This window comes from Laetiporus sulphureus (assembly GCF_001632365.1).
Source record: "Laetiporus sulphureus 93-53 unplaced genomic scaffold LAESUscaffold_21, whole genome shotgun sequence".
Classification (NCBI taxonomy): Eukaryota; Fungi; Basidiomycota; class Agaricomycetes; order Polyporales; family Laetiporaceae; genus Laetiporus; species Laetiporus sulphureus.
In genome coordinates, this window is record NW_024468530.1 from 455,702 (window position 1) to 475,875 (window position 20,174).

General features: G+C 51.8%; 10 protein-coding genes across 10 annotated transcripts; 7 read left to right on the plus strand and 3 right to left on the minus strand.

Annotated features, from left to right (window-relative positions):
• Positions 1-117: 117 nt before the first annotated feature.
• On the minus strand, positions 118-550 carry LAESUDRAFT_737076 (40S ribosomal protein S27; the record flags this gene model as incomplete). Its single annotated transcript, XM_040910755.1, has 4 exons — positions 118-143; positions 196-306; positions 370-481; positions 548-550. The coding sequence occupies 4 exons, from the start codon at positions 548-550 to the stop codon at positions 118-120; spliced, it is 252 nt and encodes an 83-aa protein (XP_040764102.1).
• A 1,000-nt stretch (positions 551-1,550) lies between these two features.
• Positions 1,551-3,120, plus strand: LAESUDRAFT_192765 (uncharacterized protein). The gene is made up of 2 exons (XM_040901516.1): positions 1,551-1,658; positions 1,719-3,120. Exon 2 carries the CDS (start codon positions 1,925-1,927, stop codon positions 2,909-2,911), a length of 987 nt encoding a protein of 328 aa, XP_040764103.1. The 5' UTR covers positions 1,551-1,658; positions 1,719-1,924; the 3' UTR covers positions 2,912-3,120.
• Positions 3,121-3,443: 323 nt separating this feature from the next.
• Positions 3,444-4,422, plus strand: LAESUDRAFT_192886 (uncharacterized protein). The gene is made up of 4 exons (XM_040901517.1): positions 3,444-3,482; positions 3,793-3,994; positions 4,051-4,141; positions 4,223-4,422. The coding sequence occupies exons 2-3, from the start codon at positions 3,799-3,801 to the stop codon at positions 4,131-4,133; spliced, it is 279 nt and encodes a 92-aa protein (XP_040764104.1). The 5' UTR covers positions 3,444-3,482; positions 3,793-3,798; the 3' UTR covers positions 4,134-4,141; positions 4,223-4,422.
• A 717-nt stretch (positions 4,423-5,139) lies between these two features.
• Positions 5,140-6,969, plus strand: LAESUDRAFT_726196 (biotin synthase). Its single transcript, XM_040908981.1, has 9 exons — positions 5,140-5,192; positions 5,245-5,638; positions 5,699-5,719; positions 5,767-6,037; positions 6,097-6,151; positions 6,206-6,348; positions 6,399-6,474; positions 6,543-6,717; positions 6,784-6,969. Exons 2-9 carry the CDS (start codon positions 5,626-5,628, stop codon positions 6,939-6,941), a joined length of 912 nt encoding a protein of 303 aa, XP_040764105.1. The 5' UTR covers positions 5,140-5,192; positions 5,245-5,625; the 3' UTR covers positions 6,942-6,969.
• Positions 6,970-8,375: 1,406 nt separating this feature from the next.
• Positions 8,376-9,104, plus strand: LAESUDRAFT_737079 (uncharacterized protein; the record flags this gene model as incomplete). The annotated part of the gene is made up of 5 exons (XM_040910756.1): positions 8,376-8,425; positions 8,497-8,558; positions 8,620-8,708; positions 8,761-8,919; positions 8,979-9,104. 5 exons carry the CDS (start codon positions 8,376-8,378, stop codon positions 9,102-9,104), a joined length of 486 nt encoding a protein of 161 aa, XP_040764106.1.
• Positions 9,087-10,247, minus strand: LAESUDRAFT_679986 (breast carcinoma amplified sequence 2). Its single transcript, XM_040905717.1, has 4 exons — positions 10,013-10,247; positions 9,784-9,953; positions 9,573-9,726; positions 9,087-9,517 (listed from the first exon to the last, which is right to left on the minus strand). The coding sequence occupies exons 1-4, from the start codon at positions 10,196-10,198 to the stop codon at positions 9,368-9,370; spliced, it is 660 nt and encodes a 219-aa protein (XP_040764107.1). The 5' UTR covers positions 10,199-10,247; the 3' UTR covers positions 9,087-9,367.
• Positions 10,248-10,310: 63 nt separating this feature from the next.
• Positions 10,311-11,695, plus strand: LAESUDRAFT_812946 (F420H2 dehydrogenase). Its single transcript, XM_040914446.1, has 7 exons — positions 10,311-10,459; positions 10,518-10,911; positions 10,966-11,022; positions 11,077-11,099; positions 11,149-11,189; positions 11,239-11,315; positions 11,374-11,695. The coding sequence occupies exons 1-7, from the start codon at positions 10,342-10,344 to the stop codon at positions 11,486-11,488; spliced, it is 825 nt and encodes a 274-aa protein (XP_040764108.1). The 5' UTR covers positions 10,311-10,341; the 3' UTR covers positions 11,489-11,695.
• A 341-nt stretch (positions 11,696-12,036) lies between these two features.
• On the plus strand, positions 12,037-14,126 carry LAESUDRAFT_812947 (uncharacterized protein; the record flags this gene model as incomplete). Its single annotated transcript, XM_040914447.1, has 3 exons — positions 12,037-12,919; positions 12,982-14,035; positions 14,096-14,126. The coding sequence occupies exons 1-3, from the start codon at positions 12,082-12,084 to the stop codon at positions 14,124-14,126; spliced, it is 1,923 nt and encodes a 640-aa protein (XP_040764109.1). The 5' UTR covers positions 12,037-12,081.
• Positions 14,127-14,429: 303 nt separating this feature from the next.
• LAESUDRAFT_726200 (uncharacterized protein) lies at positions 14,430-16,188 on the minus strand. Its single transcript, XM_040908982.1, has 4 exons — positions 15,503-16,188; positions 15,290-15,447; positions 15,099-15,230; positions 14,430-15,043 (listed from the first exon to the last, which is right to left on the minus strand). Exons 1-4 carry the CDS (start codon positions 16,065-16,067, stop codon positions 14,600-14,602), a joined length of 1,299 nt encoding a protein of 432 aa, XP_040764110.1. The 5' UTR covers positions 16,068-16,188; the 3' UTR covers positions 14,430-14,599.
• Positions 16,189-16,288: 100 nt separating this feature from the next.
• Positions 16,289-20,150, plus strand: LAESUDRAFT_726201 (uncharacterized protein; the record flags this gene model as incomplete). The annotated part of the gene is made up of 17 exons (XM_040908983.1): positions 16,289-16,352; positions 16,409-16,449; positions 16,501-16,515; positions 16,575-16,603; positions 16,657-16,781; positions 16,838-16,953; positions 17,016-17,132; positions 17,191-17,277; positions 17,334-17,426; positions 17,481-18,094; positions 18,159-18,263; positions 18,320-18,337; positions 18,387-18,464; positions 18,524-18,827; positions 18,888-19,521; positions 19,567-19,741; positions 19,793-20,150. Coding segments are annotated over 17 exons (2,973 nt in total), but the record flags the coding sequence as incomplete, so codon positions are not given.
• Positions 20,151-20,174: the final 24 nt, after the last annotated feature.

Consider the following 20,174-nt stretch of genomic DNA (forward strand, 5'->3'; position numbering starts at 1 on the left):
GATACGTGAATGTGCGAAAGCGCGACGAAAGAGATATAGATGCAAGGAACCCAGATGCTATGTGCTAGTGCGATACAAGGCTGACGGAGAGATGATGTGTCGAACGGACAGAAACTCTCAGTTCTTCCGACGGTACGAGCTCCCTGGAGAACGCGTCAGAACAGCGGATGTACCGGACGAAAGGAAGGTACGCACCCTCTGTCAATCTCGCTTTTCCACCGGTGGGTTGGCAAAGCACTGTCCCGCATGCTCCACAGAGGACAACAGTTTGCGCATGCGAGAAAACAGTCGTAATGGCGAAGCAGCCTTATATGATACCGACCGAGCTGAGTAACCACCTCTGACAAAATCTAGTGCTTCAGTACTCACCAGGGCACTTCACATCCATGAAGTACGAGTTGGGAGACTGAACAAGGCGCTTGAGCTTGTGTCTCCTCTTCTCCGATTCAGCAGAAGGATTGAGCAGATCGACAGCAAGAGTCTATCGTGGAGGTTCAATTGATGTAAGCTCATGAGTGAGCCCACTGAGCGTGAACAGTCTACACACCATTTTGGAGGTTGAGGAGAAGCAGAAAAGTGAAGGTCAGCGTCGTCTGAGGAGCGAAGTGTTCGCGCGACCTGGGATCGACCTTGTGTGGATGAGAGCACAAAATAAGGTTTAGTATAGCTGACTTAGTGTTCGGCGGACCTTGAATCCACGGGGCCGAGTGGCTGAGCTGTGGCTGCTCTGAGTCGATGCGCTGAGTCCTGGACGTCGGACTCCTGCTAATTGAGTTCTCACTATTGACTTGTGGTTCTTCGTCTCGTGCCGAGCTGTTGGCATCGATAACGTTGTATCTGTGTCTATGGCTCTGATTTTCAGCTCGCTGATCGGGGATGAGTACTTTCTGTGTCACTCTGGCATCAGCGAATTGCAATCCTTCCTTCAAGAATCGCGAAAGCCTTCGCAGAGCAGTCGCAGCACCACAGTCAGACGTGCGCAGCGTAGTCGCTTGCACCGCCTCAGTGACCAACTCTACCTTGTTGCCAATTCTTCGGACTCGGAGCAGCTTCTCAAAACAAGACCGCAATTAACCCATTCTGATGCATCACCCCGACTTCGGATACGCATTTTTGACGCCATGCTCTGGGCCTTCTGACAACGGCTATGCTGTGACAGTCCGATATCAGCCCTGGTTATAATAACCCATGAAGTTCATAGCTGGGCCACACAATAGCATGCGATGTCTGGTGAAACCCATCAGATTCTCGAAGCGAAACTTGCTCCCGCAGTTTATTGCATAGCATCAGACAGAATAACAAGAAATTCAGGGAAGATAGGAACTGGAATATGGAGAGGTCGTTGCAATTGTTCTCGAATGGTTTTCATTATGGATTTTGCCGACGACACACACGCCACGTGGAGTAGCGCTTCGGTATCAAAGCCATTGTGAACGGAAAAGGCAAGTATGGACGGGGGTCCTTTTGTTACAAGGCTTTTTATTGTTCTCGTCCTCGCTACGCGCCGAGTCGCTCTGACATGACCATTGTGCTCGCCAGACGCGCTCAGAAGGAACTGTGGAATATAAGTATTGGGTGAAGTGCCGAGGTGGTCTCCCCAACCCAGGCTTGGTTCCAGTTTTCTCTCTCTGATCTCATTGCTCCCCATCCAGCTACTTGTCAGTTAGGTGAGTCCACAAACACTACAGTCCATAAGCAGTACCTGACATCTTGCACAGACTTTATTTCCGCGTCGTGCCGCACGCTCTGTTAAGGACCGCACGAACTTCCCGGACGTCTCACCTTGCATCTCTGCATCGCATCTCTCTGCTTCAGCGTGTTTATCTCCGCATCTCCATCGCAGGTCGATATACTTCGCCAGACTGCCGTCACTCTCTCGTAATCGCCACACTCACTCCTTTATCCAACTTCATCATTCATTACAATGGCTTCCTCGACCGCTGCTTCCGGCTCACTCTCGGTCACTCTCGCTCAGGCCATCGCGTACCTCACACGCCCGCTCATCGTGAGCTACTCCGCCACGACTATCATCAAGCTGCAACTTGCATTGGAGACGAACTTGATTGCTCAGTTCGTGTCTTCCTGGGTCCCGGCTGAGCCGCTTCGTGGCTCTGGCCGGCGCTGCCTCACATTGTCGCCCAATGCTGTCCCTCCACGCGCCATCCACAATGCTTGCAAGGCTGCGAACGTCGAGTGGTCGGAGTGGATTGCGCTCCTCGGGGGGCTGGAGTTTGACCTCTTCATCGACCCAGGGTGCATATCGGTACGCTTCGGTAGCTGGGATTCTGGGAGAGTGAGCAAATATTTCGTCGTTTGGTCGGAGGATTCTGTCGCAGTGTCAGAAGAGATTTATCCACCACGGGCTGCTCTTCCTGTGGCGTCTGGCAAGACGCTCGCACAGCAATTGTCGGAGACGGACCAGGACGAGGATGAACAACTGTTCGCAATGATTGCCGATGAGGTCCGCGAACCCACATGGATGACTCCCATTGCCACCGAGTTCCCTACTGTCCCGTCCCCTCCACGCTCCACAATGTCCTCCCCTGTCTCTATCCGCTCGGTCTCTTCGAGGCATTCGCGTTGCAGCTCGTGCACCTCGAGCTCTGGCTTCTCATTCTCTTCAAACGGCACCTTCGACTCGACTCGTTCCGCGACGACCGTCTCGTCGCGTTCGACATCTCCTACGGACGAGCAAGCGAAGACCAAGCTTTCCCGCCGTGAGAGAGCCAGGCAGGCGCGTGTCTTCATTGACACCTCAAAGACCGAGGTGACGAATTACGATGGCGGCAAGACAACTGTTCTAACGGGGGGCGTAATGCTCGGCGCTGGACGCCCTGCTACCCAGGTCAAGCCCGCGACGCACAAGAAGACGAACAGCTCGTGCTCCGACTGGCGCTCCTCCCGTGCATAAGCACTTATCCTCTGCCACGAGTGCCACTCTCGACGCTGATTCTGAAACGACTCCGTCGACGCGAAGGTTCGCGCCTGTCAGCATGCCTGTCACGAAAAATAGCACGAGGAATACCGCATACATTCGCCTTACTCTACATCGCAGTCGCATTTTTGTATCATCTTCGTAGCATTCTCCATTCTCACTGACTCGTTCAACTGTAGCTTCTATCTGCTGTGTCGGACACTGGATAGCCTAGGCATGCTATAATCTATAATCACTCTTGTATTCGCGTTTCGCATTCACCGCTCCACTGTGCATTTTTGTACCTATTGTACTATATTGTCTCTCACTGTATAACAGAGCTGGATTGGGGAAGCATTTTCATTCATCGTTAGGCTATCCGCCGTTTGCTCAGTAAGACTACTAATGGTGAAGCTTAAGACATGGACGCCGCGCGTGTACATATATCATGACTCATACTGGTCACGTGTTTGTCATAGGACGTAAAAGGGAATTTCACCGTACTAAACTGGATTATACAGTCACTCCTACGGAAGCCGTGACAGCGGGGTCATAGCGTGATTATCAGGTATGTGATTGGTCGTTACTGCGCGCTTAGCGTAACGGAGGCGCGTCAGTGGCCGGACAGGCCCTAAGACTCCGCTGATTGGTTGTCTGCCATAAGAGGCGTATGTCGTCAGTGGGTTAAGATGATACAGGATCCGTGGAGCGCGTCGAAATTTGAGAGAACGGAGCAGTAATGTCGCTGTCTTTCATATATTATAAATCCCCAATTGCAGTTTCATTCCCTTCCCACTGCCTCGCGCAACATCCCCTCTTTCCATCCGCTATTTCCCTATTTCACAATTTCTCCATCGCACGCCATGACCACAGCCCAGGCCGACATGCACGACGTGCCGTCCGTCGAAACACAGAGGCAGCGTTACTCGCGCCAACTCGCAGAATATACCCTCCTGCAATGGAATATCGCTCGACAGGCGTTGGAGAGAACAAAGACGCAAGACAAGCCCTCCTCTCCGTCGGACCGATCCTCGGAGTCTTCATCGAGAGATCATGAAAGGTTCTCCCGGACATCGCAAGGTCAGACTATCATCTGCATCGTTGTAGGACAACAGGGATGACCAACGCCGTTGTAGGTATACAGCCAATTGACTTCGCTACAAGATCACACAATGGTGTAAGATTTGGAGGTCGCACCATAATCGCTGGCAGCGCCTAGCTGCGCTTGTATGTCTCCGTTATCCTCATGTGGAACGTCACATTTTGATATCATCTCCTGGGTGGCATGGGCTACCTGTCCGACCCCAGACAACTCCACACGTTGAACGTTGAACAACGAGAATATTTGAGCGGATTGAAGATGACGCCGAGGATGACACATAACAAACCACGCATCACGAGATGCACAATGACCAGCATTATTAGGATTTGTCTCATGGAGTGGACCGATCACCTAGAGGCCATTAGTTGCACTCACGTAGCTATACCCATCCACTTCACTGCTTCAAGAGAATCCCTACTTCACTGTGCACATGTATGCTGTATGAGCCTTTAATAAGCTGAAGAGGTTACTGTTTACAAGTAAATCCATGCATAGCGAGAACTGCTCCCCGGTTGGAAGTGTCGCCAATATCCCGACAAGAAATACCCGCATGACAAGCATGGTACGCAAGCACACCTGGCACGCTGGGCGTTCTTGTGGAGCCCACGCTTGATCAGCTGCTATAACTCACATAAAACGTTGTGATCGTAAGCATTAAATGAAGCAAGCGTGCTGCTGAGATGGGGAGTTTGGGCCCGGTATTACTCACCGACGTTTCTTCCCCGTAACCACTAGGACTTCCAGAAGGGTTGAGCAGACAGATACACGGGGCACAGATGTCTAGACATACCATTCTCACCCACAGAGCTCCACATAGTGGAAGAGCATGGAGATGCAATCTCCAGCAAAGCAGGCTCGTAATTGTTCGACGGCGTGCATCTATGAATGAACATCAGGAGGACAAAACCCATGCGATCATGCATTGAATCAGCGCGTCATATCCCGCAACAATGTTGGCAAGGGATTGGATACCGAGATATATATATGCAATACCCACTGACGTTCATTTGCGAAATTTGTAACGGCGCACTAGGTGTTGGTTCAACTTGAAAGTCAAAGCACACTGTCACAGCAAACCATCGCGGCGGATACCAACCCTTTACAATTGGCAACATGGCCGTTAGACAAATACACGGACGATGACACGTTCGGCTAGGGCGCACTGCGCAGCCGTCGGTAACTGATCAAAGTGTGTCGAGAATTCGGCCGATCTTGAGATTAGTTTTAGAGCTACCCCATTTGCCCCAGACGGTCCGATCTCTCGTGTTGCGCGCAGCAATAGCTTTCGCGGCCTGATCAATCACAGCGCGGACAATACCCGCTCTAGGGCCCTGCTCCGCCAACACGACACGTTCTGCGGTGACCCGCGTCTTCTTGTGTGATGTTTCGCGTTTACTCTTCGTTGCGTCTCCAGATTCTATCCCCCACCTGGCGGGGGCTCGCTACACACGCCTCTCAGCCTCACATCGTATCTACAGTAGTCCGACACGACTGGACGAAAGCCGAGATCAAGAGAATCTATGATGGGCCGCTGCTAGACCTTGTCTTCCGAGCCGCCGCTGTGCATCGGCAGCACCACGATCCAAAGAAGATCCAACTATGCACGCTTATGAACATCAAGAGTATGGCTGCTCTCTTTTTCTTCGAGAGGTACAGCAGGTGCTGACCGTCACGATGCCCAGCTGGTGGTTGCACTGAGGATTGTACGAACCCAAACTCCTACTTTCGATGCATGTTTAATCGTTCGCAGGTTCCTACTGTTCACAGTCATCGCGTCACCCTACATCGACAAAGGCCTCACGCCTGGTCGATATCGAGCCCGTCTTGGAGGCTGCTCGGAAAGCCAAGGCCAACGGGAGCACGCGATTCTGCATGGGTGCTGCATGGAGAGACCTTGCAGGCCGCAAGCGTGGCTTTGAACGAATTCTTGAGATGGTGCGCCAAGTGCGCGGTATGGGCATGGAAGTCTGCACGACCCTTGGCATGCTGTCTCCTGAACAAGCCCGACAACTGAAGGAGGCGTACGTGATCATCGATCGATGCACTACGTTGTTGTCTGCTGAAAATCTGGTGATTGAAGAGGGTTGACGGCTTACAACCATAACCTTGACACGTCGCGCGAGTTCTATCCTGAGGTGCTTCACGTTCTATGTGCCTGAAAGTCTGGATCCTTACGTTCCACCCTCCAGGTTATCACAACGCGTTCTTACGATGAGCGCCTGGAGACGATCTCCGCCGTGCGTGATGCAGGCATAAGCGTCTGCTCGGGTGGCATCTTAGGCCTCGGCGAGAGTGATGGGGACCGTGTGGGGTTAATTTGGGAAGTTTCAAGGTAAGTCAAGCACTCTAAGAATGTGGATTGTCAGTTCGACAACTCCCTAGCATGCCTGAGCACCCCGAATCATTCCCGGTAAACGCCCTTGTCCCAATCAAAGGCACGCCGCTCGAGAACAACGAGGTATTTGGATATTCTCATCGTCCGCGCCTCAGGAACATCTGAGCGCATCTGTCACAATTACTTTCCAGCCTGTCCCTTACCAGAATATCCTTCGTACTATTGCAACCGCTCGGATTGTTCTTCCCCAAACTATTATTCGGTTAGCCGCGGGACGGCAGACTCTGGACGATGCAAAGCAAGCGATGTGTTTCATGGCGGGAACCAACGCCATCTTCACGGGAGAGCAGATGCTCACCACTCCTTGTGCGTGCATCTCACTTCTCTCCATACATGAGGTCAATGGCGCTGAACACTCGGTGCAACTGTCAGGCTCCCCGTGGGATGAGGACAAGGCCATGATGGAACGCTGGGGACTGGAGGGTATGCACAGCTTCGAGCAGGTGAATGTGGCGCGGAAGGAGCGTAGTGCTCTGGAATCGAGCCACGAACTGACGGAGCGTAGTCCTGTGCCCAATGTGGGCGCATGAGCACGTTGCTCAGAGTGATGGCGAAGGAGAGGTAGCATTTATGTCGTATGTAGCATTAAAATAAAAGCTGTTCTAGGCTCATCTAAGATAGTAACGTCGTGTGATCGCTGTTCAACGAGAGTATTAAACTTCTTTGGATGATCGACAGGGCTTATGCTGCCATCCCCATTGGGGAGCCTTCCAATCAAGTCATGCTATCTAGTCGCGCCTTATTTAGCATTATATAACGTAGGAAGATCGTTCCTGCTCCCATCTGCCATTCATCCACATCGTGCGGATCTGTGGGGGATGGTCCCGACGTGCTGGATCATATTACGCGAATAATTCGTGACGTCCGGTCAACGTGGTGACATCCGTATTGCTCCCTAAAGGACTCACTGCCGAGGGGCATCGAAAGTGATCTGATCCAGGGACTTCGGCCGTGGCACACGCACCCGAATGAATGATGCACCAATGGACGCGCGGGTTCTGCCAGCTCTAGAGTAGAATCACTTGCATCAGTGGATCACCGGCAGACCTTGCCACGTGCCGTTGGCCTCGACGCGGACGCTGTCATGTTGAATAGATGGCCCGTCAAAACGGACTTTTGTAGGGCCCAATGCGCCCTGAGGCGATCATTGCAAACGGTGAGAGTGCTTCTGGTGCTTCACCCGTCGTTTCGCATTTTCATGAGTCTACGAACCATGGATCGGAGACCACGGAAGACTGGCGGCCAGTTGCATTCCCAGATTTTCCCATCGACGAAGGAAGCCACGGACGCTTGGAGACGACGGAAGACAAGCACAATTGGGGACTGCTCCACCAGACACGGTCTAATTCTGCCTCCGCTGGGCACTTCTGTCGCAGCAGTCATGACAGGCTTTGCTTCTGGAATCTCTCGCACAGCGCTCACCGACCAAGGCTTACGTGCAATTGGTGTCATGTCATCGCGCCGTTGGGGACCATCGTGGTAATAAATGCTCTCGAGGCCTCGCGGCAAGACTTTCCTCGACAAAGACAATCTCTCCGGATCCCGCCTCAAGGTTGAGGTCGCCTGCTCGGATAGACATGATACTCCAGCACCTGTCAAGTTCTTCGACGGTCATTGGAGAGATCCAGGACCCGCAATTTCTCTCTTTGGCTGTTCTCGCGTATGGCATGGATCCCGCAACATATGGACTACCGGGGGTTCCGGGACCTAGTAAGGTCGTTCATCCACACACTCGGATGCCCAGCCGACCCGCAAAATTATACCCACCTGGGAAGTGCGTGTCCGCGACGATCTATGTTGTCCACTGACTCACCGAGCGATTTATAGATATGTTGCCGTCGCTGCTCAGGTCGTGTACTATGGAATTGTCTCCAGGCTGCCCATGGTTGCGTGAGCTCCAATCTCCACATATTCCATAGACCTGGCGGTGACGACGTCCCGCTTCCTCTGGAAGGCGTGTGACCATGGTAGACTATCGCGGCAACATTCTGCTAGATACATTTGTCCGACCGACGTGAGTGAGCGATGCCAGAGTCAATGTCAGCCTAGACCCTTCTAACCTGAGCTCGACGACTCACCATGCAGTCAGCCAGTCAGCGACTATAGAACACCAGAGACCGGTTTGCAACCTCTGACTCTAGCGTTAGGTGCATCGACTTTGCTACGGTTTTTTGTTCAAAATATTGGGCGCTGATCACATCGATGAAGCGCCGACTTTCATCGACGTGCAGCGCCAGGTGGCAGCACTGATAAAGGACAAAGTTATCATAGGATATTCTCTGTGGCAGTTCCTATCGGTTAGTGTGGTCGCTAGTCTCGTGCAACTTCCCTCTCAGCATAACCGAGCAGGTCTTGGGTCTCGCTCACCCGGCTATCGACACTCGAGACGTGGCCTTATTCATGCCGTTCCGCCGCAGTTTGGGGTCTAAACCCAGCGTCACACTCCCTCTAGTGACTCTGATAAATCGCTTGATGGGACGCCACATTGGCCTGCACGGCGAGTTCCCGGTGAGTCGATATGCAACAGGTTGAAGGCAAACTCACCTATAATCATCACACATGGACAGGTGGAACATGCGCGAGCTGCACTCGACCTCTTCCGTTCATGTGAACACACATGGGAAGAGATCATCGAGACGGGGGCCTGGCCATGCGCTCTGCCTCCTACCGCATATGCGAACTGTTTCACCTGAGTATGGCTCGCTGGAGCCCGACACACTCGCCATTCATTCTATGCCATCACCACGACTTACCTATAGCACATAAGTTATTTCGGAGGCATTGTTGTAATCGTTCATGCACCTCCTTCCTATTTGCGCAGTTGTCCCTCGGCGTTCAGAACGCTTCTACTTCTTTCTGCTTGTCTGACACCTCATCGTCTGAAGCGGCATTCCGCTTCGGACAAAAATAGACCTAGAAAGCAATGGTACAATTACATCAGAGCAATGATACAATCTCAACTACCAGCAGCGAGCTCGGCTTCCGCTTTGTTGATCCTGGCAATCTCAACCTCTAACGCTACATTCGCCATCTCAATTTGTAGGATGCTCGAGATGAGCTCCGTCCATCGAGTCTCCAAGGAGGTAAGTTGATTCCCTATGCGAGTCTACCGAAGAACATTCAGTCGTGGCAGTGCGTGCATACGGTCGTATTATACACACCTGGAAGTTCTTCCGTTCCCGATTCACTTCCGTTGTGAGATTGCGCAAGTCTTCAAGCGCCTTTTCGATGTTCTTAGCGTCCGCCTCTGTCAGATAGTTATGTATTCTCCAGGAGTTGGCGCCGTAGGACTGCAGGAGGGACAGGTTTTGGTGCCTACATCATTGATAGGATTGCGTTCTGCGCTCAGCAAACCTGAGACTAGTTACGAACCGTAGACGCTGGTGCTCTAGCTGTGCGTGTGCATTCGAGAGAGCAGTTTTCCATTCATCCTCATTGTCTGGATGAGATGGCCCTGGTAATTGATACCGCGTTGTGTCCAGTGGGACCAGCGGCTGGTGAGATTCGATTCGAGTAAGCTCAGCCTCGAGCAACGGATGGTTCTGTGGCGCTATATCAGAACATGCCACGTCAATTCCGAGCAAGGACGATGCACACTAACAGCAAACAGCTGAGGAGCAGGTGGAACGCGCGGGTGCAATGTCTGAGGAGGTTTCGCTTCGCGTGCGAGCTCTTTCTCGACCTTTTCCTTCAGGATGGGGTGTTGCTCAATGTCATTGTCATAGTAAGGCAGTGAGTCGAAGATAGCAGGGCCCGAAGCTTCTTCAACCACCATATCTGTCGACATTGTGAAACTAGTTACAGCAGGAAGTGCGAGCAATGAGGAGAGGTTTGCCAGAGAGAAGCGCCCAGCTCGAACGCGACGTCCTTGCAGGCGCTTCGGGCACACTCGCGTCCAGGACAGGAGCCCACTCTTACACTTGCATAACGATGTCCTTGCGGCTGGCTGCTAGAACCGGTCGCCTTATTAGAACGGCAGCTCCTCGCAGGGCTGCTGCTGTGGGACTGAATATCACACGCTCCATTCACAGCTCGCGACCATCGAAAGGTAGCTAGCTCGGTATTCTCCTGTACTCCTCGAGCGGTAGGCTAAGGAAACGTGATAGCGTCTGAATCCCCGTTCCAGGAGCCGACATCGCCAAATCCTACCGTCACGAAATACGCAGAGGCTTCGGAAAAGCTGCATTCATATGGCTCGTATCTGCTGCAATGCCTGCCGAAATACATCCAGCAATTCTCTGTCCTCAAGGATGAATTGACACTCTACATCTGTCCCTCTGGTGTCATACCCGTCTTGACATTCCTCCGCGATCACTCGCAGTGCCAGTTCAAGGCATGCATGGACATCAGTGGCGTTGACTTCCCGGAGAGGGAGAAGCGGTTCGAGGTCGTCTATCACTTGTTGAGCGTGAAGTATGGTGGGAGAATCAGGGTCAAGACGTATGCGGGAGAGACGGATCCTGTTCCCAGCGCTGTGCCCATATTCAGGGGAGCGGATTGGTGTGTACATTGTGCCTATCACCTTGTTGACTGAATGAATTGACCGGTCTCCAGGTACGAGAGAGAGGTCTGGGATCTCTACGGTGTATTCTTCGAAGGCCATCCTGATCTGTAAGTTCTTGCTGATGAATGGTGTCTTCACATTTACTGAAGGGCGTTTTGCAGGCGTCGTATCCTTACGGATTATGGTACGGACACCTATCATCGATAGAGCTCATCCATTAATTATGTTCGCAGGCTTCGAGGGCCACCCGTTGCGGAAGGATTTCCCTTTGACTGTGAGTTGAAGCGTTCATGTTTATTCCGGGTGTTGACATTCGCGTACAGGGATATACGGAAGTCCGGTATGACGAAGAGAGGAAGCGCGTTGTCTATGAACCTCTACAGCTGACCCAAGCCTTCCGGTGCGGCTCCTCATGCTATGCTAGATCTTATGCACGTTCTTATCAGGGTCCAATTTAGAAACTTCGATGCATTGTCACCCTGGGAGCAGGTCGGTGACGGTACGGTGCCGAATAGGCCGGATGAGTTCAAGCCCGTGCCTCCGCCTAAGCCTGAAGAACCGCAGAAGAAGTAGTACCATCGTCGAGTCGATTGCCGTGGAATGCATCTTTCCGTTCTCAGCGTGACGTTCTTGAGCGAGCTCGTGTATGGTGAGCTCATTTGAAGCGTGATACAATGATGCTCTAGGCCGTTAGCCTGTGATGGGTCGGTATATGATATAGTATTTCAGTCGATCCTCACGGTGAGCGTTCTCGGATGCGCGGCACGCGCTCACTTTGACAGGTTGACGTTGAGACGTTGATGGGCCACCCATATTGCACGTGGCCCAGGATCGGTTCCAACTCGAACAATTTGCGTTTATTCAGGTCACGCTCATCGTCTCCAAGTGCCCATTAATTATTGGTCGGACTGTCTCGTACACCGCCTCGAGTCTCACTGCGTTCGGGGTTCTCGACGATATTCCCGGCGGACAGCTTGAGTCGTTCCTCCTCGTAGTCGAAACTCTGCATTACTGACGGTGTCAGACGACTGTTCTCCTACAGACTGCGCGACACCCGCTTTCAATTCTAGAGTTCTGTGATTGTCCGACATTCCAAGCCTCTTTAGCTCAATTCAGGGACAGCGCTATCCCTGGCTCTATCCATTGCGGCAGTCATTTCTAGGATCATGGCGCTACCAGCAATTCTCCTTAAGTTGATCTTCTTCTGCACGCTCTGCCGTGTTGTGCGCGCCCTGCCCATCAGCTTGTTACCTGACGAACAAACTGACCCCCTTGTATATCCTCTATCTGTCTTGCCTCTGTTGGCGCTTGCAGTGTGCAAATTCTTCTATGTGCGACTCCGTACGGTACAATCCATCGGTGCTGCCGATCGAGTTGTTCAAGCAGGCGCTTCCTCAACGCCTATCCACTTCCGGCTTTGGAACAAGTACAAGATCGAAATAAAACTTGCTCAGACCGGTTATATCATAGGATTCCTTGGATCGCCGCAATGGGAAACAAGATCAAGACGAAAGGCTGATCGTTCTGGCCGGACTTCTCGCCCTGCAAGCTCTGCCACATCGAAGCCTCCTTCCTCTGTTTTGTACTCCTGGATTCTACGCGATAGTTCGCGCAGCAGTGGAACCGGCACTCCTCGTCATAGTGCAGGTGGCCGGCGTTCCCAATCGCGATCGAGGTCAGCTTCCGTCCGCAATGTCTCGATACAATCTCCGGTGCCACATTTCGACATTGCTAGTTGTGCAAGTGTCCACCCGTCATCTCCTGCCTGCACCAGTGAAATACCACCTTCGTCTAGCCCTGTTGCACAGATACCTCCGCGCAACATCACCGGACCTGCGGAATATCCGTCACCCACACTTATGCAGATGATGAAACCTGTCCTGGCCTCTTGGTATGATGATACAAGTGGGACGGAAACGTTCACCGATCACGAAAAATCCACATCCACTAGTAATGGGTCCACTGCAACCGGTGAAAAATCCCGGGACCGTTCCCAATCACCGAGTGTGTAATGTTTTGCTGCTGTAGTCTTGATGCATTCCTAAGCGTATACTACTGTCCTCTAGCTCCTCCTTTCGAGACTCCCCCGATGACACCTCAGCCTACGTCTCCAGCAAGCACGACCATCTCCTTGGATATACCTCGTCGTAAGGAGATGCCGTCCATCGCTTCGTCTCTTTTGACGATTGACAGTATCGAACGACTCACTGTGTCGGTCTACGAAGGTCCAGCACTCGCGAGACCTACTCCTATTCATATCGCCAAACCTCATCATGGCTCCATTGGCTCGACAATTGTGGAACGGTCGATCGGTCGAGTGAATGAAATGTCTGCAATCGAGAAGCTCTTGCATTCTCCTACCCATCGTTCGCCTCCAACACCACCAAACATCTATAGTTTGGTATCCACTAGTATTAGTACGCCCCATACTCCCAGCACACGTCCACTAAACGTAGCTCCTGAACACATGCCATCGCCAACTCCTACGTCCCCTCCGTTAAAAAACATCACGCCTCTCGAGATCATCAAGGGAAAGCGGCGCGCATCGCGGACTGCTGTATCGCAGAGGCGCAAGAGCGGAAGTCCCCTCGTAGGACCCTCGCCCCTCCGCAATTCTGTGGTCGTTGAGTCATCGTCTGCATCCACTGGCAGTGGTTGGGAACTCGAAGACCTAGTGAAAGATGGCGAATTGGACATAGACGCCGTCACTGCTGTCCTAGGACTTGGATTGTCTGTTGGTTCTGGCCATAGCAATACCTCGGACTTCAGTTCTCAGCACGAGCATGTGGAGGTGTCCGACGTGTCAATCCAGTCTGATTACTGGACAGCTGTCGAGTGGGATCTCGGCTCCACGTCTGGTTCCACGACGGTACAATTGAGAGTCCCTGGAGAGCAGCTTACATCTATTCCAGAGGAGAACGAAGATGTTGTCTCGATTGCTAGCCACGTCCGCGACTCGGTTGGGTCGATTCCTGATGCAGACGTGCTATCAGCCAGCACGGATCTACAGCCTGCGATCGGTTCCTCGGGTTCGGCGCAGCAGATGATGCTTCAAATGCATGAGCGTACCGTTGATCTCTGGGACGACGAGCAAAGCTGGAGAGACAGCTTCTCTGCTCGGTATGTCCGCGATCTTCACAGCTGTCGCAATTCTCTAACGATGACCGTACCTAACGCCAGAGAGAACATACAAATGGGTTTCGCTTGTTGAGACAACCTCATTTGCCTACCTCCAAGTAGCGCCGTTGTTACCGATCCTTCGTCGGTGTGTCTCGTCAGGATATTCCTTGTTTCTTGTTTACATTTCCATCATCGAGAATTGTATAACGGTGTGCATCCCGGCTCACACTTCATCAAGATTCTTCGTCTTTTGTAGCGATAAACTCAGCGATACCCCTTCCCCCACATTTATGACTGTCACGTTACACATATTCACAGCTGCACATTCGTTTGCACAGTAGAATGTTGTATATCTGCTCTATCGCAGGCATTCTCTGGCACAGCTGGCATAAATGTGATGAAAACCTCCATTTCATATCTGTAACGTATTATCATTTGAATTGATACACGTTGATCCACCCAAAGTGTCGTCATGTAATCAGAATCAGTATGAAAGGCGGCAACCCTGCATAGTAAAAGTACAAAAATCTACACCTGTGTGAGCATAAATGTCCTATGCACACATCAAGCAGTTTCTGCCTGATCTGCCGCTTGTTCCGGCTCCGTTGGCTTGTCCATACCCTTCTTATCCCAGCCCATCCTCGATACAACGTATTCCTGTCCAATCACTTCCACGCCTACCCTGATTGCCTCGACTACCAGATCCTCGACCCACTCATATTCGTCCCAGAGTTCCAGCCAATTACCAGGGACAGCCTGAGTCAGTGTGGAGTGGTTGAGATTGTGTGCCGGGTCTGAAAGGTAGAGAAGGAACTGCAACGATGTGCTATGGGTAGGGGTAGATGATCCTGAAGATGCTGTCGTCTCGGCCGACTGGGGAAGAGGGAGTGTTGTCATGCACGGCTGTATGCGCAAATAGACATAAGAGTATGTCGTGGGATTCTGTGTAGACGAGGTGTGAGTACTCGGCGTCTTTGAGTTGCGCTTAATTATTTCTTCAAGATTGGCCTTGGTCAAGGTCAGCGTTGTAGAAAGTTAGACAGCAACGATACAATCAGCATACCTGAGCCAACTTCAAAGCAGCGTCCAGCCCTTCGACAGCGTTCAGCTCTCTCCCAGATTCAGCTACGTCCTTCGGCCGCGACTCATCTCCTCTGTTTACAACAAGATCACCACCTTCAACTTGTTCCATGATCTAACGCGTTCAGTTAACCACTAATATGACTTTAGACCGGCATTTTAGAGTGTACGAACTCGTGATAGAGCCCTGTACACAAGAGACTCGACGCCATCGTAACCTCTCATGTCGTGACTCAACCAGACTTGGATGACCTCGTGCTCAGAAATTGGAGGAGCAACGACGTTGAGGATATCTGTTAGCGTTGAAAGGCCGACTCTCTTGAAGTCATTGCCTGATTTCTAGGATAAGAATAACAATTCTTTGGATTCTGAGTACGAGTTGCATACCGAGTTTGTCCAACTGTGCGGCCCGCGCGTACTCCAAGACACCCTCACCCCACTTCCGTGCTTGCTCATTCTTTGGGAGCTGCTTGACCTGCTCATCTACTACAGATTTCGCCTGTTGAATAGCGGCGCTGGCGCTTGACCAAACACTTCCCCAGCCCCAGCCGCCTACTGGTGTACTCTGGGCCTCTTTCTGGGAAGCTTCCGGCTTAGGAGACGAGGAAGCGGACAGCCGCGAATTGTTTGAGTCGGTCCGCGAAAGAGCAGAAGACGGAGTGGCTGAAGGGGGTAGCAATGGCGCGGGACCTCCCACTTTGACTCGTTCGGTGCTCTTCCTGAGCGTCGGCGTGCCTGCACGGGAGACAGGTCGATCTAGATGCGAGATGGTGGTACGAGGAGGCTCGGAGCTCTTCTGAGTGATCTCATCAATGAATGCATAGACCTCAGCCTCCCCCTCCGGCGGTGCCTGCTCGGATCCTGGGACGCCCTCGGGAGGTGGCGTCAAGGAGTCGAGTTGGTCGAGGAACTGAAGTGCCTCTTCCTGTTTGGTTTTGGATTTCGCGGACATTAGTGTGAGGGACAGGAAATGGAGAGTGCTGAGACTAGAGTCCGCGGAACGAGTTGCTGCGTCGAGCAGGCGCAGCGCTCAGGTCTCCATCAAATGGTGACCGCTACGCGTCGTGATCGAGAGTGCGTGAAACGCGTGGACTGCGAGTGGCTAGCTGCCAGTTCATCCTCGTTCAACGCTGCACTCCCACATCCTCTACAGCGTCGGGAAATCTGCGCGTCATGCCGAAGAAACGAAAATCGCAAGGGACGTCCGAGTCAGAAGAGCAGGAACAATACCATGTCGGTAGGTGTGCCTCGTTTAACATGGCATAACACGTTACAGACCCTTGGAGGCATCAGAGGTCATCACACAGGCGCGAGTGAACGAGGACGATGGTTGGGTAAATCTATCTGTTTGACGCCCCATCTTGGTTGATAACGAACGTTTTCAGGATTACTATGTCAAGGTCAGTAGGATCAGTGCTGCTGCACAAGTTATCTCGTCCGATCGCTGTAACCATCATAGTGGGCAAATTATGATTCAGACAACAACACGTGAGTGGTTGACTGTCGACCAGTCTATATATTGTTTTGAGCAAGCATACCAGGTGGGAACCTGAAGAGAACCTGCTCGAGTGCAAACGTCTCTTGCGCGGCTTCTGGAAAAACGTGGGCGTCGACGACGTAGACTATGCGATAGGCCATACTGTTCGTGCCACTCCCTCCTGGATCAGTATGTGCTGCCGCCCGTCTTTTCTCAACCTCATTCCGACTATTGCGTGTTTTCAGAGAAAGAAAAGCAATTCTTTGCTGAAAGCTTTGGCAAGGAGGTCCTGCAAAGTGAGTCAACGAGCAATGAAGAGGCTCGACAGCCTGAAAATAACGATGCGCAAAATTCATCAACGGTATGGATGTCTGGCTCCCCTTTCTCGACATGACTCATAACACTTCTTCATATGATTCGCAGAAGAGACAAGGTCAAAGCAAACGAGCGTCCAAGGCTGAATCTTCCACGCCTCGTATGCCGAAAACTTTTAAGAAGAAAAAGTTGGTGAAACTAGGCAAACGTCGTGCGAGACAAGAAGTATCAGAAATGACATTCTCCTTGTTTGGCTTCTCCTTGACATGTCATAAACACCCAGGATGAAACTGACGACTCTGATGCTGTGACGCCTTTGAAAATTCGAAGACACAGAAAGAAGCGTGCTGTATCTGTAAATGAAGAGGAGGTGAGCTGCTGCCGCAACGCCCGATGACCGTTTGCAGTCTGAACAGGTAGTGACAGTCTGAAAGTTCTACCGGAATACCTCTACGTAAAATCCGCAAGGCAGCACTTACGTCTGGAAAGGAATCGTCGGATTATCTGAATACTGGCCAGGTATTGTGCTTTGTTCGTCTGCCGCAATCAATGCTCACGACGGTATCCCGAAAGGACAAGGGAAAAGGAAAGGCTATCGCAGTTCCGGATTCCTCATCAAGCGATGAAGGAGAGAAGAGTTCTGGGTGCCATTCATTGTTCTCGGCACCATCATCTCCAGTTGTACTGTTGAAAGATTTGGCTCCCGCCACTCCGGCGCATCAGCCGCCGAATCCAGAGGCTGCACCTCAGAAACAGCCGTTGGCTTCGAGCAGCACCCTGTCGAAGCCTCCAGAACGATTGAACGTCCAAGAACCGTCCATGAAGATCAAAGAAAGCGGCGCTGTCATGGGCATCGCGACCAAAAAACGTGTCGCACAGACAGCCACAGTCCTTGTGGCAGTATCGAAGTCATCGAGTTCTTCAGCTTTTAAAAGCAAATTCCCCAGATTTTCTAAGAAAACTACCGATACAAACAATAATGTGACTGCTTCTGCTCAGGAGAAGCAGTCGCCAACCAGGCCTGATGCTGCTAGACAGTCCTCGAACAGGACGTCGACTGAGTCACCAATGGAAATCACAACTGATGCTGCCAATTTCGTTCAATCTCCGGTCTCCATTTCGGACCGCTTGCCTTCAGTGGAACCTCCACCTGCAGAGTCAACTCGTGTGAAAGAGACTCAGTCAAGGTAAGTAGGCTGTGCTTACACGAATTGCTGCTGAGAAGATGTTTTTTACACACTTAACATGAAGACCCGAGCCTCTACCGCTACCACGTCGCCGTAATATGCCCGAACAGCCATCTGCGGGGCCATCGAATGAGGTTGATCGGTTCTTATCAAATATCATGCCCGATGTGTAAGTGGTTCGTCTGTCGTCCATGGGTTGTAAAGCTAAGGAGGTTAACATTACAGTCTTGCGGCGCCCATGGTGTAAGTCGTTCATCCCCTACAGAAGACAGCTTCCTGAGATTTCTTGCAGGGAATCTGACAGAGAAGGTGCATTAGGGAGACCTTCCCAAAATGCTTCGTTGTTCAAGAAGCTGCCGTCTCTCCCAAAGTCAGTGCTCATGTATTGTGCTGTAGACGGTCTGCTGATGCGGTTGTATATGCATGTAGGATTCCCAAGAAGTGGAGATGGTCAGGCGAGCTGCACGTCAATCTGGACTCAAGTAGAACGAAACGTCTATGCAACGTCGAATTATCCGACGCTAGCGAGCCTCGGCCCAGCGGGCTACGCTTCAGTCTTTGCCTCAATGACGTCGATTCTCTGACGATGAAAAAACTTCATGTCGTCTCGGATCTTTCTATGATTCTGCGGGCCTGCGGCATGATCCAGCAATATGCGAAACTAGGGCCTCAAACCCCCGAGGATGTGAGTTCGATCACGATACTCGCCACGCACATGAGGCGAAAGCGGATAGTAAGTGCTGGTCTAGTTAATCAGGCGACGTCAGCAACTTGAACCCGTGCGCGATGACAGTTCACGTACGCTCATCTCGACTTGGACGGACAGAAGGCAGCGTTGTTGTTGATGTTTCCCCCTTCAAACAAAGAGCTGTTTATGCTCTTCAAAGTTCCAAATGATTATGTGGACAACACCCAGCTCATAGTAGTTCTAGTTCCTTGGGAAATGCCGCGTCACCAATACGAGAAGGCTTCTTGGTTCAAACGAAGGGTCGCTCCCTCAAACGAAGGGTCACCGCAGGCAAGCCTGATCAAACAGCTACGTGGGGTCGGTCGCACTTTCAGCGACAATCGTCAACTTTACCGAGCGCTCTATGTCCTCAAGTTTTCTCGGAGTGTTATTGATTACATGTCTTGGCCAAAACGTCCTTACTGCGTCTGGCATACTCCAGGAGATGGTACTATGGCTGAGTCTGGCGCGGAAACAGCAATGCTGCGTGCTGTTCTGGAGGCTTACACAGCTGAAGATGTCGGATACAAGAAGGATGTCCGTGCGATCTTCATCCATGTCGGAGCCCTTGCATCATTTAACGCGTTCCCCGCGCTGGCTGAACGACGGTCCAAGCGGCCGGACATTCAATTCTACACGTATGGGACGCACGAGAGTATATCACCAGAACGGTGGGGCATCCGTGAGATTTACCTATTCGGTAAGTGCGCAGGTTTCCTATGAGCACCAGGCTCATTCTACACAGGAGGTGTCGTAATGTTCACTCCATCTGCCGTCCTGGAAGACATATTCGGATGTTACGATTTGATGAGAAAGATCGATGAGCATCCTTTGTGGCAATGTTACATTCTACCCTCCGTTGTTACAATGCTCGCGAAGTTCACCTGTCAAGGGCAAAATCCTCTAACCTTGCTTGATAAGTGCGTATTTCGATACGCGGCATCGCCGAGGATACTGACAGAGCGTGATAGAGGGGACTTCCTGCTGGATGGTCTTCTGGGACTCATCGAGAATGGGACGATCTCGCTTCTTCGGGCGCCTGCAACAGGGTGGGACTTTTGTCAGGGTCAAATTCCAACGGAGGAGTGGCTTTCATGGCAGATGAGCTTGCTGAGCATGAAAGCTCGCGATCTGCTCGAGGAATGCATCAGAGTTGCCTCCACGCAATATACTAATGTCCTAGAGCACGAACTCCAGGAGGCTATCCAGAAGGAGATTGCTCGGGACATGTGGTCAATGCAATTGCAGCCGTTAATCATGGACAAATACAGGCGTCTGGTTGTGGTGAAAAGCAGAACCGATCGGTATTTCCACGAGGACAGGGAGGGTGTAAGTGATCATCATATCTGTTCG